The following is an 18,063-nucleotide window of genomic DNA, read 5'->3' as shown; positions in this document are numbered from 1 at the left end:
TGTGCAGTACAGTAATGACAATGATTGCCATGCATGCATAAGAAAATTACAACGAACTCTGTAAACTAGCAGAATAAAAAAAAAAAGAAGAAGAAGAAGGACGCCCGACTCGCGGAAGACTATTCTCATAGAAAAAAGATACGAGTAGGTGATCTTAATTGCTTCCTGAAAAGACTGTATCTACAGTGCAATCTCAAGCAACATCGAGGACTTCATTATCACGGGGAATTAAGAACGAATGGAAATGTCGGCGATTACATCTAGATTGAATACGATGAAGTAATCAATGTGTTGCTTCAATTAGAGCTTGATTTATCCGACTGTAACATTATTTCACGGTTTAATTTCTTCATTTTAATTTAATTATGCTTCAATTAGAGCTTGCTTCAAATGCTAGTATCTTGTATTATTTTACGGTGTAATTTCTTACCTTTGTAATGTTGTTTAATTTTAATTTAATACGGCAATGCATTCACGTCGCGTGAACGCAATATTCAATTATTTTTAGATACATTATGCTGGCATAGTTTTACACAACGATATACAGAGAAATAAAGTAAAATAATAACATAGATTTATATACTCCAGATTAGTTTAAAAAGTTTGCGAGCGTAAAATGTAATAGCAGAAGCCGAGTATCTGCAAACAATATATCTAAAGAAGTTTAATTCGAGAGTATCGATTGAAATGAGATTATTGATTCAATTATATTTCTGCATAAAAATATGTAATACACAAACGTTTTTCTAACTAATTAATCTGTGTAACTAAACAGATTATCTTAGAGTGTAATTTTATAATTAGATCTACAGAGAAATTAGAAATGTTTGCGCGCAGTTTGATCACAATTAATTTTAAAAGTACAATATATATATATACATATATATATATTGTACTTATCTGGAGTATATAAATCTATGTTATTATTTTACTTTATTTCTCTGTATATCGTTGTGTAAAGCTCTATGCCAGCATAATATATCTAAAAATAATTGAATATTGCGTTCACGCGACGTGAATGCATTGCCGTATTAAATTAAAATTAAACAACATTACAAAGGTAAGAAATTACACCGTAAAATAATACAAGATACTAGCATTTGAAGCAAGCTCTAATTGAAGCATAATTAAATTAAAATGAAGAAATTAAACCGTGAAATAATGTTACAGTCGGATAAATCAAGCTCTAATTGAAGCAACACATATATATATATATATATATATATATATATATATTGTACTGTAAAATTATTTGTAAAATTATTTATTTATATATATATATATAAATAATTTTTAACTAGTCAGTAAAATATTGAATATCGGTACGATTATTATGAAATACATTGATATTGATTTTAAATTAGTTCCGAATTCTCTTCAACTATCATTCAACTATTTCTTCAAACTATTGAGTTCATTTAGAGGCTCTGAAAATGAAGGTAACGCTCGCATGACTGGCAGACGCAGCGCGAAATTTTTCGTACGAATAATACGGGTGCAAGCCCTGCGAAATTGCTTTTGCCAAGATGAGATTTGATGATGAACGAGCCCGGGAAAACGGAGAGGAGTCGCGTAATTGATGTCATGTTGCTCTTTCGACGCGGGAAACAACGACTAACTACTCTGAAATGCACCCTGTTGAAACGCCATCGTTGCCTTGCGCAGGGGTTGAAGCAATTTTGAATTCCCTCGTTTACATTTAACGTTTGCCTAAACCTCTGAGCAAACGGAGGGTCGTGAAAGCTCATTGAAATTCATTAAAACTCTTCTTGCAGCTATCCACCCTTACAGGCTGCAGCAATCGATTTCCCAATCATCGTGCTCGTTTAATCCGGCTTTAATAACGTCGTATGTAGTACTTTGACGCGATCGTTCCTAATCTGAATGCCTTTAAATCAAATGCTACGAATAATTAATATTTATTTCGCTTGTTCGCTTCACAGCTAACAAAGAGGTTGCAAGATTGCTAAAAGAAATGAAATTAAGCCACCTGTACTTGATATTATACTTTACAATCTTGAATGGAAAAGTCTATAAATTTTTCACTTGAATACATGTAGTGTCAGAATAATAAAACTAGACTATATTTATGTTATGCGTGCTTTATTAAAATGATTAAAAGATGAAATACATTGTCATCGTTAGACTAACAGATTTTATGTATCTTTTAAAAGGAAGAGTGGATCAAATGCAAAGTACCAAAAAGATTTAAACAATTTGAAAATGTTCTTGTATTACTGTGGACTCAGTAAAATTATTATGAGAAGAAATAATGATAAATAATGGTAATTCTAATGATGACAATTTTTATTATGTACAAAAACCCATAGACTAATAATAACTAAATGTTTAAATGACTATTTTTATTTTCCCTCGAATATTATGTTCATTCGTAATATTTTTGTGTATAATTTATAGTACATATATCAAGTGTGCAGTTACTCCCATTTATATTCGGACACTTTTTAAAACGCAATAACTTTTTCAACACTAGAAGAAACGATTTGAATTTTTTTTAGATGATAAAAGAACTAACATATTAGACAATGATTAAACTATTTCGTTACAATTTTGCTTCATTACTTGGAATGACAAAACAAGATAATAGACTGTGGTTTTTTAACTTTTTTATCTGAGTCTACAACAAAAATTTTAAAAATGCGTTTCATAGATTTCGATAAGTTATATGTGTGCTGAAAATTTCATCGAAATCGGTTAACGCGAAGTTAAGTTACAAGCGTTAAAAGATTGTAAAAACTGCAAATTTCTCACATTTATTGATCGAAACATCTTTAATTGTTTACAGCTCATACGAAGCTAACAATAGCATGCATATAACTTGCCGAGATCTAAAATATTCTTATATTTTATCTTATTATATTTTATTATTATTATTTATTTTATTATATTTTATCATATATTTTATCTTTATATTCTTAAATTTTCTTTATGGACTCAAATAAAAAAGTTAAAAAACAAGAGTTTTTATTTTCTTTTATCATTCTAAGCAATAGCAAAATTTAAAAAAAGAATATTAATGAGAGTCACTGTATATAATTCATGAACGAATCGATATTTTTTAGTGGTGCGTGCTAAAACATCTCTGCTTAATAATCATCGAAAATTTGAATAGCTATTTAAGAAATTAAAAAATACGAGAAGTAATACTATCGAGAAATATTATTCTTAATAATACCAAGTACTATATTAGTATTACGTTGAGAACTCATTTTACTATTTCACTATAGAACGACTTTAAAATATCATATTATATCAACAATACAAGTTTATTATCCAACGTTTAAGATGTGATTATTAAAATGTTTGTTATTAAAAGTAACGAAATATTCGTTCATGGTAGTTAAATCTATTTATCATAGAGAAGAATAGCGTAAATTTCATTCGTTCTTAAAATTATTTCTCATTTAATATTCAATAATAAGTTTGTACAAGTTGTTTTTTACACGTCGCAATGGAGATTACATTTTTAAGTTGCCGTCCGAAGGATAACCGCGTATGTAATTAGAAAAGAACTCCGTGATGCAGAGAATTTTCCACCAACTGAAGGAAATCGGGTTACGTAAATCTTCTTACGTCGCGTTAGGAGAACGCTAGAACATTGTCTTTTAATGAACGATTTAATCATTTAATCAATTTAAATAGTAAAGTGATAGTACATCGAATATTGTAATACTAAAATGTTTAATTTTCTATTAATTACATTTCAAACAGACGAATGCAATGCAAACGATTTCCAATTGAATGTATAATAGTTAAAAAAGAATTAAGTGCTTGGACTTTAAGATTTGAAATTAATTTCTGAAATAATACTTACACAATATATTGCAAAACTAATGCAATAATTGCACTCTTAAAGTGGACAAATTACCAGCTTCAATGCTGATTATTTGAAAATTTATTATCTGCTGTGTGTATGATATACGACAATATAATATAATAAAATAAGTTTTAGGATTAGACTGAAGGAAGTGAGGAAGTGAGAATGAAAGAAAAGAAAATACGAACATAAAGATATTAATAACATTAATTAGAATAATTATCTGCAGCGTATCGAGAATTGTATTTCGATAGCAATCCTTGACTTTTATCACTTTTCAATGAAGTAAACTAATTGCACAACTTCTCGTCGTTAATTATATACTGCAAAAACGTGGAACTTTTTCTGAATGTTAATCAAAAGTTTCTCCATTCCGATGGATGCTCTTTTGTCATGTTTTGGGTTTGTGGACGGTGCCATTATTCCACCGGTGGAGAAAATGTCTTGCGGCTTCCGGTGAAAGAACTCAAAAAGATTTAAAACTTTTCCGGCAACCTAATGCATACTCGATGCCCGGTTTCTCGGGAACTACCGGCATGCCTGGCTTCCAGACACATTTAATGTTCATGGAGCGTAGGAAACGGAGCGGTTAATGTACCATGTCTGACCGTGTTCACGTTTCACCGAAATCGAAAGAGCTAATCCGAATCTATGTATACTGTCCCGGGTAACGATAATAAACAAAATTACTTACCTTGATATTTTATGGTATTCGAAATAAAATAGAATAACATTGAAGTACTTGCTTTAAAATATTAAAATAATATTGATATATGAGCAAATGTTATCCGTTCGAATAAATACTTTTTAACTAAAAATATCTGTGAAACTTTTAACAAGAATCATAGGTTTCTAATTGTAAGATAACAGAAAGCTGGATATAATAAAATTATCCCGTATATTTCTAATTCTCGCATTTTTACAGAAATTGGTACTAACGCACATGAATTTAAAGAAAGTACTATTATATGTATTCATGTAGGTATATATATTATTATTATATATATTATATTATTAACAAGAATCATAGGTTTCTAATTGTAAGATAACAGAAAGCTGGATATAATAAAATTATCCCGTATATTTCTAATTCTCGCATTTTTACAGAAATTGGTACTAACGCACATGAATTTAAAGAAAGTACTATTATATGTATTCATGTAGGTATATATATTATTATTATATATATTATATTATTAACAAGAATCATAGGTTTCTAATTGTAAGATAACAGAAAACTGGATATAATAAAATTATCCCGTATATTTCTAATTCTCGCATTTTTACAGAAATTAGTACTAACGCACATGAATTTAAAGAAAGTACTATTATATGTATTCATGTAGGTATATATATTATTTTGTCAATATATTTTAATATGTAACTGTATGCGTTTTTCCAAGACACAATTAACTGTTATTATTTGATGCGCCGAACAGTATAATTAACAGGCATTTTTACCATGAAGCTGAGTGGATGGATCAACGCTTCGACGTTATAGCGCAGCTGCTTCTCATTTTAGTGGGGAACAGAATTCACTCGTCTTCGTCAGAGAGATAATTTAGAGGCTCCTTTAAAACCTGCGCTCTTTTGTCGCTGGCGTATCCGATTACACGCGAAACAGAGGCAGCCAAGGGGCACCAGGAAATTAATCGCGGACTCATCCGTCATTTTAAACAAGACGTCGGGGTGGCGCCATTAATTTTGTCACTCGACATACCCGGTGCAGGCCGTACGAATTACAGGAGTCGTTTACGAGACGATATCTCACCGTTTGATGAACGATTTCCGAGAAAACAAAAACTCTTTCACCCCCACCCCCCATCACCCTGAACGCATGTTGCCACAGCTATGTTGGTAGAATCGCCAGAAATAGCTGGTCCAGAGGAATCGTTCGTGGCTTCCATAGAAATAAGCTGGAGCGAGACTGGAACGGTATCAATGGTGAAAGGAAACAACAGAAGTCGTGTATCAATCGGTTTATTGTGCCCGTGTAACGCCCGCGGTTTGTACATTATATCGATTCTCGCGTCGACGTTTTTCTCGTTATGTACAGGAATCTTTCTGACTTGGCGTACCGCAGCACCTATTTTTTTACAACTAACGCTTATGTCTACAGCTCTGCAAATAATCGTTCGAAACAGAAACCAAATGAAATTGTATTAACTTGAAAGATAGAATACGGAGACACGATTGCAAATATGAGTGCTTTACTCACGGTGTCCCAAAAATATAAGGCCCATGAAAGAGGTGATTCCTGAGATGATTTCAAGTAATTGTTAGCTTAGCGAAAATTTTCTCCGTAGCTTCGTTAACGAGTTATCGACGAAGGACAAGGTAATGTTTAATAACGTTTACAATATTTTTGGGACATCCTGTATAGTTCTCATTTTCTATAATCCGTAGAATGATGCATACAAGATAGATGGCTTCGATTACGTTTTTATACATCATCTTCAAAAAATATCACAGAAAAATTGCATTACTTAAGTTATATACACACTGTGCTTTCGACAAAAGAGGAAACATGAATAATAGAATTGGCAATTGTTATTTATATTAAATATAGGCTCATAAATAATTTTTTAGAAAATCATATCGTACTTTTTACAAACTTGCCAAGCGAGATAATTCGATTTCGCCTGTGCAACGTTTCACTTTTCGAGCGATTGCGAGCAGCGCTGTACATCTACGGTTAAATATGTACAAAAATACAAAAAGGGGGTATTGGCACACTCGAAATGCCGATGTGGCAAGTATATCACATCGTTCGAAATCGTCGGACTCGTTTCAGCCCGATTACAGAGCTTCCTGAGTACGAAATTGGCAGTTCGCGATACAATGGATACAATTTGGCAATATTCTGTCTGACTACTCTTCTCGGCGATGAATGCGACGACATCGTGGAACTCTTTACAATCGAAGTTCCTTGGGGGCATAACGCTTAGATAAGGGTAGATAAGATACAAGATACGCGTGTTAGCATTGAGAACCGAATTTCTGTGAAACTTCGATACAGCCGATTGCGTTACACCACAGACAGTCGAGATACCATTGAACGACAGTCGATTTGAAATATCAATCATGTGAATATTCCTCGTGGAAAACTTTGGCTCGGTTCTTTCTCGACAAATTGTCCTCGCAAATCGATCGACAGCTATTACATATGAACTTCTGTGTAACGAAGAGTTCGTCGTCGTTTTATATATATATAAGTAAAGTTTTACATAATATTCACGCGACCGTGAAATCGAATAAATAAAGAAGCTACACAACCGATTAAAGATTATAGCAACCGATGCTACGTGTATTCGGCTTGAACGCACGCAACTGGTTTCTGTTAATCCCAGAACTAATCCCACACGAAGACTTAGTTCGACAACTAAAAATATCATTTAAAAAGATGATCCTTTTCGAAAATTTCGTATTCGTTGTCCATAGTTTAAATAGAAATAAACGCTCAATTCAGGCAACAGAACTAGCAAAGCACCCGCCAGAGAACATTTGCGGAGACACTTTGCACGTGACTTATTTCAAAAACAAGCGATTCTTTGCAGCGATGACAACGGTGAACGCAAGAATGCATAGCGAGATCAGAATATTCGGCGTTCGCAGAAATGCGACATGCATTCGATCGAACATGCATCGCGCGATGAACGTCCGATTCAGTCTTAACGTATTTAAGGAGGAAACAAAGATATACATGTCAGTTTCTACAGTTACTCTTTGTTGTCAGCTAATAGAAAAATTACACGCGATTATACATTCGAATCTACTCGACGCTATATAAACAAGTTCTTATTGCAAATTTCGGGGTATTTTTTCAGACGGAACGCTTGTGCCACCGTGTTCTAGACCCGCTTACACATTCTCGATATCTATTATACTACACTGAAAACAAAATGTGTCGGCGTATCCTGAAACTAGGTTGCACGCGACAGTGTCCCGTCCCGAAAAATGTTCGAAAGGAAAATATTTATTGCAACATTTCCTGATTCGTTAAGCAAGGCTCCTTCATTCCCCCTGACTCCACTATTCTGCCTATATTACTCGCATTACTTTCCTTATGTTATGTTTTGCTCTTGTGGATGTTATAATTTGGCTAACTCGCGTTGTGGCATTGGTTGCATTAATACAAATTACGATGAACACCAACGAAATCGGGCTTGCATGCATTAATAGATATTTTTTATTTGATACAACTCTGTCCGTAACTATCAAGATTCATAGCAATGTCCCGCGTTTGGTCGGCCAAATTATAGCATCTTTACACCAGCACTGTCCTTGATTGGACCCGCCGTTTACGTAGCATTTTTTCCCCTTCATTTGATGTCAGGTTCTCTGTTATAATAAATATGTACTTATGTAATCATGCTAAGAATGTTAATCTAAACGTAATTACACCATGTTTAGAGTGCGTGTATGTTACAGTGAAAAATAAAGCTTGTTTAAATTAATTCTAAGAAACATGAGTTAGATGAAAATGTTCTTTTAATGATCGTAATGTGTGTTGAAAATAATGTGACAATACTGTTTTATGTTTCATCTATGTCGTAGGTACACACAATCTGTAGTCTAACACACACGTAGATCCGTGTAAACAAATTTGACATAGTAGAAATTACAGTAAAATTATATTCTATTATATAATTTTACTCTAATTTCTATTATATTATATAATATTAATTATTATTTCGATTTTTCAATCGAAAAATAAAACGTGAGTTTATTAAAATTTTAACTTAGCCGGCATTTATTTTACAGTCAACTTACGACGATTGAAAATCAACTAACTATATTGTGTTTTAAAGAAGAGATTATAGAGATTATAGATCCTAGCCGGTGGCAGTCAGTAGCATCATGGTTCGTTCGGTAAAACATCTGAACAACAGATTTCGGACAGCGCTGGCGTAAAGAACGACTTGTGCCAAGGAAAGCGACGTTTCTACACTCGAAGATACTTACTCCTCGCTACTTACTTCATCGCTCCCATAAACTTTCCTTTTAAGTACTAAAATTATGTACAGGTGTTCTCAATATATTTCTGGTCGCGTTACAGCGGAAGTGAAAGCGGATCTCTCGGCAGAAGTTTCCGCGTTGCGAGATAATCTATTAGACATATCTGGTCAACTGGGTGTGGAAATCTTGTAGGCAGACAATCAATTGGCTAAACGTCGGCCTCTCGTCCGCGGACATCGCCCAGCAATATGCCATGACAGCGAACAGTTCGTCCGGACAGTTGATTGGCTGTGCTAATCGGTAGCCGTCCCTGAGATACGAGGCCATTTCGAATGCATCTACCTCCACGTACGGTTGTTGTGCCAGCGTTGTCAGTTCCCATAATAATACCCCGAATGCCCACTAAAAAAGAATTACAGAGAAAAATACGTTGCTTTTAATAACAATAACAACCATCCGCCTGAAGCCGTTCAGGAAGCTAGTGAAAACCATAAGTCGTTTAAGTCGACAATTATTAATTACCGAGCTGTTCGTCCGCTACTAAAAACCCCAACGATATTAATTAAGCTCATTATCATGAACGATCTCACCCGATCGAACGATAGGGAGCGATTTAAGTCATTAAACGCGCGGTCAGCTCGGAGTAAAACGGGTGTCTTATTAATCCTTACCGCGAAATTTTTGTAAATGAGCCGTTTATTTTGAAAGTGGCATAAGTCACTTCACCGTAATGAAAAGTGGTGATTTTTTTAATGTTTGTACGAAATTATTTATACCGAGAAAAATATCTCTCAGTATCCTGAGACAACAAATACAAGTAAATCTTCTCGAAAGTTAGCATCCATATTTTTAAACGTGTTGAAAACAAAGTGACTTATGCCACTTTCAAGATAAACGGCTCAAATATTAGCCAATCCATTGGCTGCGCCCGAATTAGTATTTAGAAGATAGGCGATTTTCATAACTGCACAGGTACCATCGAATTGGTCCAAATTTTCCGCGTAATAATTACCTAACAATTATGCGTCATTTTCAATATCTGACAATTATGCGTCGTTTCCTCCTGTTGTGTGATTATTAATCGTCTCGTGTGAGTAATGAAGTGATTTATTTTTCGAAAACCGTAGAATTTTCCATAGTTTCCAGAAATCTCCATAGTTCTCAAAAAATGAACGAATGAGTAAACAATCATACAACACGAGAAAACCAAAACTACCGAATGATGTACGAGACACAACCGTTAGAGCGATTATTGTGCGGACAATCGAAATTAAAACCGCACGAACTTATGGACTGATTATCTTCAACTCGAATGAAGAGAATGAATAAAATTATTTGAAATACACATTAACGGATCGTTAATCCGAGATCTTATAAAATGTTGTTACGTAAAGGTCTAAATTATAATGCACGTCGTGTAATGGAAATTGCAGTGCAGATCATGTTTGAACTCTTCTTAGATTTATATCGCTTCTATTGTATTAAAAGAAAATCTACCAATCTGTAGTTGCATTCCATAAAAGAAAAACAAATGACAATTTAAATATTAATGGATTAGTCAGAATGTGAAAATTGAAATATCTACGACAGTATTTTATATAGAAAATCCGCTATGAAAGTGGCTTTTCCGGACTTACCACGTCGGAGGCGGTGCTGAACGTCTTGTTCAGCAGACTCTCGATGGCGAGCCACTTGATTGGCCGGTTCTCGTTGTCGCCGAGACAATGATAATCCTGGGGGAACAGATCCCTGGCCAGAGCATTGTCCGTGATTTGAACCCTGAGATCGTCGTCGACGCTAATAAAAAGGTAACATCGATCGTTAAACGTCCTCCGTGCTGTTCCCGACTTCTGACACGGGCAGCGTAAAAAGGGACACGGGCAGCACGAGCACCGCGACGAATCGAGCATGGCCCCGGCTAAATTTGTCGACTGGTTCGCGTGGCAATACAGCAGAAAAGGGCAAAAAAAGAAAGAAAAAAAAGGAAAAGCGGTTGCAGAAAAAGAAGCTGCCCGAGGCGCGCATTAAAAGTCATTCTCGCGGGGCGAAACAGTAGCTGCCGGTAATTAAACAGTCTCGGGCCAGTGTATTTATTGCTAATTAATGTCGTACGGCCAATTAATTCCGTAACGAAACGTAACGACCTTAAAGTTTACGGCGTCTCGAGTGAATTATTCGGTACAGTGTGTGTGTGTTATCCTTCGGGGGAGCCTTCCTATTCTTGAGCGAATCCTCGTAAAAAGATACGTAGCCGAGTTTAAAGTTTTGAGTTGTTGCGGAAACAAGGAATAAACAGTACAGTAAAACCTCGATTGTCCGTTCCTCGTGTGATTTTGGTTATCCGTAATGATTATTCAATGGTAAAAACCGTTTACGTCAATTATAATCAATTATAATTATATTATTATTTGTAATAAAAGAAACAATTTTCGTCATCTACAATTGGTTATTTGTAATCAGAAACTATTTCTGTCATTCGTAACGATTATATTAGCAATCAAAAACTATTTTCGCAATTTGCAATGGTTATTGGTAAGCAAAATTTAATGATTATAATTAAATTCTGTCTCGTTTTGGTAATATTAGTTATGGCCTCTGATTACCAGCGTTCGCAGAAGGTTAAACCAGATTTCAAATCGAAGGAGTGGGGGGTAAGTCATGTGACGCGCCGGAACTCCCGTACAGCGGAGTGGGGCGCGTCACGTGTCCTACCCCCACTCCGTCAATTTCAAATCCAGCTTAGTCTCCTGTGATCGGGTGGTATTACTGTACCGTAGAATAAAAGATGGGGAGGAAAAAAGTAAAGATAAAAGAAAGGAGAGAGATGATGAGGACAAGAAAAATAGAAATAGAAAAAGAGAAGGAAAGTGAGTGAGAGAAAAACAGGAGAGAAAGAGAAAAAAAGAGAGAAAGGTAGATGGCAAAAACGCTTGCGCGTTGTACTTGCAGCATTATTATAATAACGTGAGTTTTTGCTTACACGCAATTTCTAGCAGCCAGGTCCCTGTGCACCAGCCTCTTTCTGTGAAGATACTGAACTCCTTTGGCCGCTTGGAGGGCCATTTCCACGACTTCTTGCGTGGTGAGAGCCCTCGGTGGCCCCTCGCTGCTCAACTTGCACCTCAGCAAGAACCTCTTCATGTTCTTGTAGCCGGTGTGCGGATACAAAAGGAAAGGCGCGCTTCTGTCCTCGATCGAGACGCCCAAAACGGGCAGCAACACCGGGTGGCTTAAACCGTACAGCGCTAATCCCTCGCGCAAGAGGAGGGCGACCTTAAAAAACCAAATTAAAAAGCACGTCAGAAAAGTGGTAGGACAAGGCTCCCAATTACCCAGGCTGTGTCCGGAACACCCCGTTTGTTTCAACGATAATCATAGTAATATGACAAGAAATTGTGAACAACAGAATTCTATTATAACATTCGATATTATATTAATAGAATAAAATCATTTAAGAGCTCTAATTAGTTTACTGTACGTTCTAGGAAAGTTAGTAAAAGGTACTAGTTGTGCGTTAACCGTAAACAATACGAAGAAATCGAACTTTTGTAATTACTTAGCTTTCAGTCGATTGAAATAAATGTTTTTAAACTATAAAAATCATTGGATTTTATAAAGAAAGTATAAACATTGCCTGTGTTCATTCTATGTTCAATACAATTTATATACTTTAATAGTTTAACTTAAGTTAAATAAGTTGATGAAGTTAATTTAGTGTAAATACATTATAAAAAGTAAATGAAAAATGAATTAGAAATATTTGGGACCTATTGGTATTTCGGTCACGATAACTAGTACAAGTAGTTTTTTGAAGCGTCGATAATTATAACATTTACATTATTTTTAGTTCTCATTAATTCCATATCAGAAAGCCTTCAACGCTCTGAAAATATTTAGTTGTATAATTAGAGAACTAAACAATATGAAATGCAAATAGAAATTGATTTTAACGTTTCCAGATGAAGATATATAGATAAACGAAAAATTATTCTTAACTATTCTTATTAACTATTCTCAACTACCTTAATCAATTTAGCTTCTATGGAACACTGACTTTCCTCGCACTTGTTCCTCCGCAATTAAAATTATTGCGAGATCTACGATTTTGTTGCTGTGCTCTTCTTCATGTTTATGTGCTCTCGGGGGTTTTGATATAAAATAAGTTTAAATGTCCACCGTGTAAATCAAACTATGAACAATTTTTAGTGTAATTGTTAGACGCGAATTATGAAAGAAATAACTAGGCAATTATTTTAGGGCTTCCACCCATTTTGATGACCATGAAAAATCTGTTGTTATGGTAATTATTCCGAACAATTTCTTTTCAATTCTTATCGCTAAAAGTTTGTATTTAACAACAAAATAATGCTTTATGAATTTATCCATCTTACGAAAAATCCAGACCTAACCCATACTTGATCCACGTCTAACCTATACTTATTATGTGCAAGGTATTGTTTAAAACCGTTCCGAATAATAAATTTTTATGATAACGTGTAACGTTAAAAACGTCCTCCATAATATATTTCAAGGTCAAGTCAATAATTACCAATAATTACAAGGAAGAAAAAATGATGCCAAGGCAAAGGACCATATGACATTCGGATTGTTTACGGAGGTATATTGTTTAACATAAATAGTATCAATAGGAAAATAGATAATATTAAATGGTCGATTTTTATGAAAATCGAAAAATCTCGTGTAATAATACGATCAAATGTGGAGGATTAAGCATGATAATTAAAAATCAGTCACGTTTAATATAATTAACTCCGTAACACGACGAATGAATAAAAAAGATGAACTACTTGAAAACGAACCTTGCAGTAAAATAAGGGAGAACCTTATAGTAAAATAAAAGTGAAACCTTATACTATCAAATAAAACAGAACGTTTTGAAATCAGAATGAGAACAGTGTCTGAAAATTAATTATCGATAAGAGCGTACACACAACGCGGCAAAAGTACAAGATTAAGGGACGAACTAACAAGAGTCTAATTGCGAGCGAAATTCCGGGGAAACACAGTGTGCTAAATTAATTAGTTGGCTTTCGACGAAACTTAATTGACCGAGGGAAGGAAAAATTACTCACTTGCGACTGTGATGCATGTTCAGCAGCAGTTTTCACTAGGACATCCCTCGGGGTAGACGCGCCCTCCTCGTGATAACTGCCTCTGTACACGCGACCGAATGTGCCTTCCATTTCAATGCTGAGAAGGCGTACCCTGCATCTGTAACAAGTGCGGAGGAAGATTGCCTCGAGATTCGTGACTTCCAGCATCGGCGAAACCGATAATTATTCTGTACAAACTTTGAGAAGCATCTTTTCCGAAATGACCGATGCCTGCATTGATCGTCTAATTGCTAGAATGTAAACCTGTCTGGCGTCCGTGCAGACATGAACAACGGAACGGATGGAATTGAAAGAATTACAGATGATACGCATGAATTCGTTGGGACTTCAACAACCAACCGATAAACTGCTATTACGATTTCGCTCCTTTTCGATCGGTTCACTTTGCGTAATGCTCTGTTCGCACCAAAGTTAGGAATTGTTCGAATTGTTTCGAATGAACGTTTATATCTGAAGTCATTGTTCGAATGAATTCTTTTCAGGCGATATTTTATTCAAATAACAATTATTCATTATCCGTAAAAAATTATTCTATTTATTCATTCGAATAATTCTTCAGTTCTTGTTCTTTATATCTTATTTTTTATATCTTTATATTAGTGTCCTTCTGGGTATAGTTTTATATAGTTATTTCGGAATACTACACAGAATTATATATATTTAATTATATATTTTATAAAAGTTGTTGCTTTTTATTTTGCATAACTGGTAACAAATTCTGACATCAACATGAAAATTATATATATATAATGATAAATAATTCAGGTGAAGAAAATAGGCGTCGATTATTGTATTCATTTTTCTTCTGTTTTGCTTGCAAAAACATGTTAGAAGTTAATATTGTTTCATAGTCATTCCAGAATGTTGAACAGAATATTTGCAAAATTTTGCTTTGAAAAGAAAATCCATGATATCTAAATACATAATTCAACAATGTTTATATTCTGCAACGTTTGTCCATTGAATTTTTAGTAATTAGTCATTATATTTCCGACATCAACATGACAAATATATGCTTTATTAGGTGGAGAGAATAAGCGTCGAGGTTTGAATATTTTTGTCTGTGGCGGCAAATGCTGGCCGTTCGTAATTCTTCGATCGATCGATGACTGAACGGTTTCAAAGGCACGTTTTGTGCACTTAAACGCGCGGGATATCGAGATTTTCCCTGATTTCTGAAGAATCTGCTTAACCTAAAAACACGGTGCAGGCTTCCGCCGGAGCTACTCGAAGCTTGAATAGAAAAATGCTTAGAATCCGGGAACCGAGGTGTGTACAGGTGTCTATAGATTTACTAGTCACTTCAAGCTAGCCTAGTTATCTTATTCGAATAACATTTCGAATAAATTCTTCCAATGAAATTTTATTCGCGAAACGTTTCAAATAAATTCTTCGAATGAAATCTAAAAAAAAACGAAAAACGTGAAAAAGGACTCCTAACTCTTTACATTATTTCAGTAAATATTTCGAATATTTTATTCGAAGAATTTATTTGACATGTATTTCTTGACTAACATTTTATTCGAACAATATCCAATTCTGTCCGTCACCCACATATGAGTAACACGGTAGTCAAAGTGTTAAGCTACAGCAGATGTTTCGTACATGTTTGTTCGAAACAATTGCAATGAAAATAGTAGTAGCATTGTCTACCCCTATAATGTTTTAAGTCACTGCCAATGAGGAGCAGAGACAACATTATATGTATAGCAGCAATAAAAATGAAATTACCTCTGAACTGTAATTTCCTGGATTCTCTCGTGTAGTTCTCGACTGGGTCGATCGTCTAATCGTCTGTAAGTAGACGTCGATGTGGCAGACGCCGGAGGAGGTGTTTCAGAAGACAAAAATGTTTGCGCTGGTCCAACGCCAGTGCTGCGTTCTACGCTGCACGCGGAACTTAGACCCCTCGATTCTCTGGACAAAAAAAGAACGATACAAAATTGCAAGCTTCCTTCGAATTCGAAGTCATTCTGTACTGTTTAAAATCTCTGGTGCAGGGCTGAAGAATGATTTTAGGATCGAGAAATTTATTGTTAACCCTTTTCATCTATCCACAATTTTGTAATAATCCTTCTTGAAATTGAAGATCAATTGCTGTAGGCCTTAAAAAATTTATTCAAAAACGATATCATTCCATTCATAATTCAACAAATTATTTGGATTGATGGAATGTAAAAAGTTCTTTTGAAATTATTATTTATAATATAAATAATATAATATATAATATATAATATATAATATATAATATATAATATATAATATATAATATATAATATATAATATATAATATATAATATATAATATATAATATATAATATATAATATATAATATATAATATATAATATATAATATAAATATAATTTATAATATATAATATATAATATAAATATAATTTATAATATATAATATATAATATAAATAATATTTATAATATAAAGCAGTCATTAAAAGTTCTATTAATAGGCTTCTAGTAAAGTATGCGATAAAAAGAAAATTTCGAAGTTTCTATCTGATATGCCACAGTCATTCAGAAGTCATTTAATTACATCAATATGTTTGTGGTAAGTAGAGCGTCAACTTGAATTAAATATTCACAGAATTTTCTGTACTCAAAATTTCGTTGCACATTGCAGGATTCTCCCTTGTAATAAAACAAATAGAATGTGGAATTTTATGCAAAATAAAAATTGTCCGCACTAATTATGAAATCCAGAAGCTGCATAGTCATTGATTCCATTTGTTGATCATTTTCAGTTGAAAATAATGCAAGAGTAATTTTAAATTCTGTAAACGTTTTTACTGTTTTGTATTTCAGCTATTCATTTTCATCATAAGTGCATGAAATCCTCAGTTTAATTATAAATAAACGATCACCCGTCCATCGAACTGTATGATAAAATGAAGAAATAACGATAAAAATATATGACAAAATGAAATGAATTCATTAAATTATTTCTTTCGTCGTGTTTACATGGAACAAAATGTTCCGCTTATACATATCATTATTCGTGTTATAAGAAGATTTTCATATGACACGATTTCGTAAAACGCGTATTTTATTAACACAAAAAAGAGGGGATTAATGTGCCGCAAAATTACCTTCTGCATACAACTTCTTTTCAACATATACACATCAATCAACCGCGGAGAAAATAGCATATGAAATCCTATCAATTTATTAAAAATAGAATCGGGGAGCACTGACTGCTACGCAAGTTCGGCCACAAGCCGCGAATGCATGATGCAGCACAGTCTACTTAATCTACTAATTAATGAGACAAGTTACGCCGTATGTCGTGAATGGGGCGATCATAATTATAGAACAAGTAAATTAAGATAAGGTTGCTTACTGAAGAGGGTCACGATGCCTTCTGGTCTTTTTATCCCGCACATAGTATGCAATAACCAGAACAAAGATGGCGGCAATGAAGGCACAGACGCAGCCAACGGCAGCGTAAAACACTTGTCCGCCGGAAGTGGTTCCAGAAGCGGCGACCAGCACTTCCTCGGCACCTATATTGCTCTTATCCTTCAAACAGATTTTCTTCCGTCTGAAGTCCAGGCTGGTCGTGTTCCGTCTCGATAGGGAGACATTTATACGAAGACTGAGATCGATTTCCGCGTCGTACGGGCCACAATGTAACGCCAATGCCCACGTTTGAAGACCACCCACCGGGATCTCGCCAGCCTGCGATATGTTCAGGGAACTGCTCAAGGCTGACGGATTGCTGATGTCTATTGACATCGAGTATGGCAGCTGGAAATGCAAAATAAATCGTTTTACATCCTCTTCGTGAATCCGTTTTATACGACGTTCCTGAGACGCTGAGTCGGTCATTGTACGAACACTATTTGATTCGAATAAACATTTTCTTCGAATAGAATTTTATTCGAGAAATATTTCTGATACATTTCTTCGAGTAGAATTTTAGTCGAGAAATATTTCTGATACATTTCTTCGAGTAGAATTTCATTCGAGAAATATTTCTGATACATTTCTTCGAGTAGAATTTTATTCGAGAAATATTTCTGATACATTTCTTCGAGTAGAATTTTATTCGAGAAATATTCCTGATACATTTCTTCGAGTAGAATTTTATTCGAGAAATATTTCTGATACATTTCTT

At 34.4% G+C, this 18,063-nt stretch overlaps 1 protein-coding gene across 1 annotated transcript in view; it reads right to left on the bottom strand.

Annotated features, from left to right (window-relative positions):
* Window positions 1-5,802: 5,802 nt before the first annotated feature.
* Window positions 5,803-18,063, bottom strand: part of dnt (tyrosine-protein kinase Dnt) — a 55,277-nt gene continuing 43,016 nt past the window's right edge. Inside the window, exons 3-8 of the mRNA XM_033469794.2 lie at window positions 17,287-17,693; window positions 15,664-15,849; window positions 13,891-14,029; window positions 11,778-12,070; window positions 10,435-10,594; window positions 5,803-9,199 (exon numbers count right to left, since the gene is read on the bottom strand). Of these exons, the coding sequence (XP_033325685.2) occupies window positions 8,951-9,199; window positions 10,435-10,594; window positions 11,778-12,070; window positions 13,891-14,029; window positions 15,664-15,849; window positions 17,287-17,693 (1,434 nt within the window). The 3' untranslated portion in view covers window positions 5,803-8,950. The remainder of the gene's footprint in view (window positions 9,200-10,434; window positions 10,595-11,777; window positions 12,071-13,890; window positions 14,030-15,663; window positions 15,850-17,286; window positions 17,694-18,063) is intronic.

Source organism: Megalopta genalis, chromosome 10 (assembly GCF_051020955.1).
Source record: "Megalopta genalis isolate 19385.01 chromosome 10, iyMegGena1_principal, whole genome shotgun sequence".
Classification (NCBI taxonomy): Eukaryota; Metazoa; Arthropoda; class Insecta; order Hymenoptera; family Halictidae; genus Megalopta; species Megalopta genalis.
This window is presented reverse-complemented; position numbering and strand designations above follow the sequence as displayed.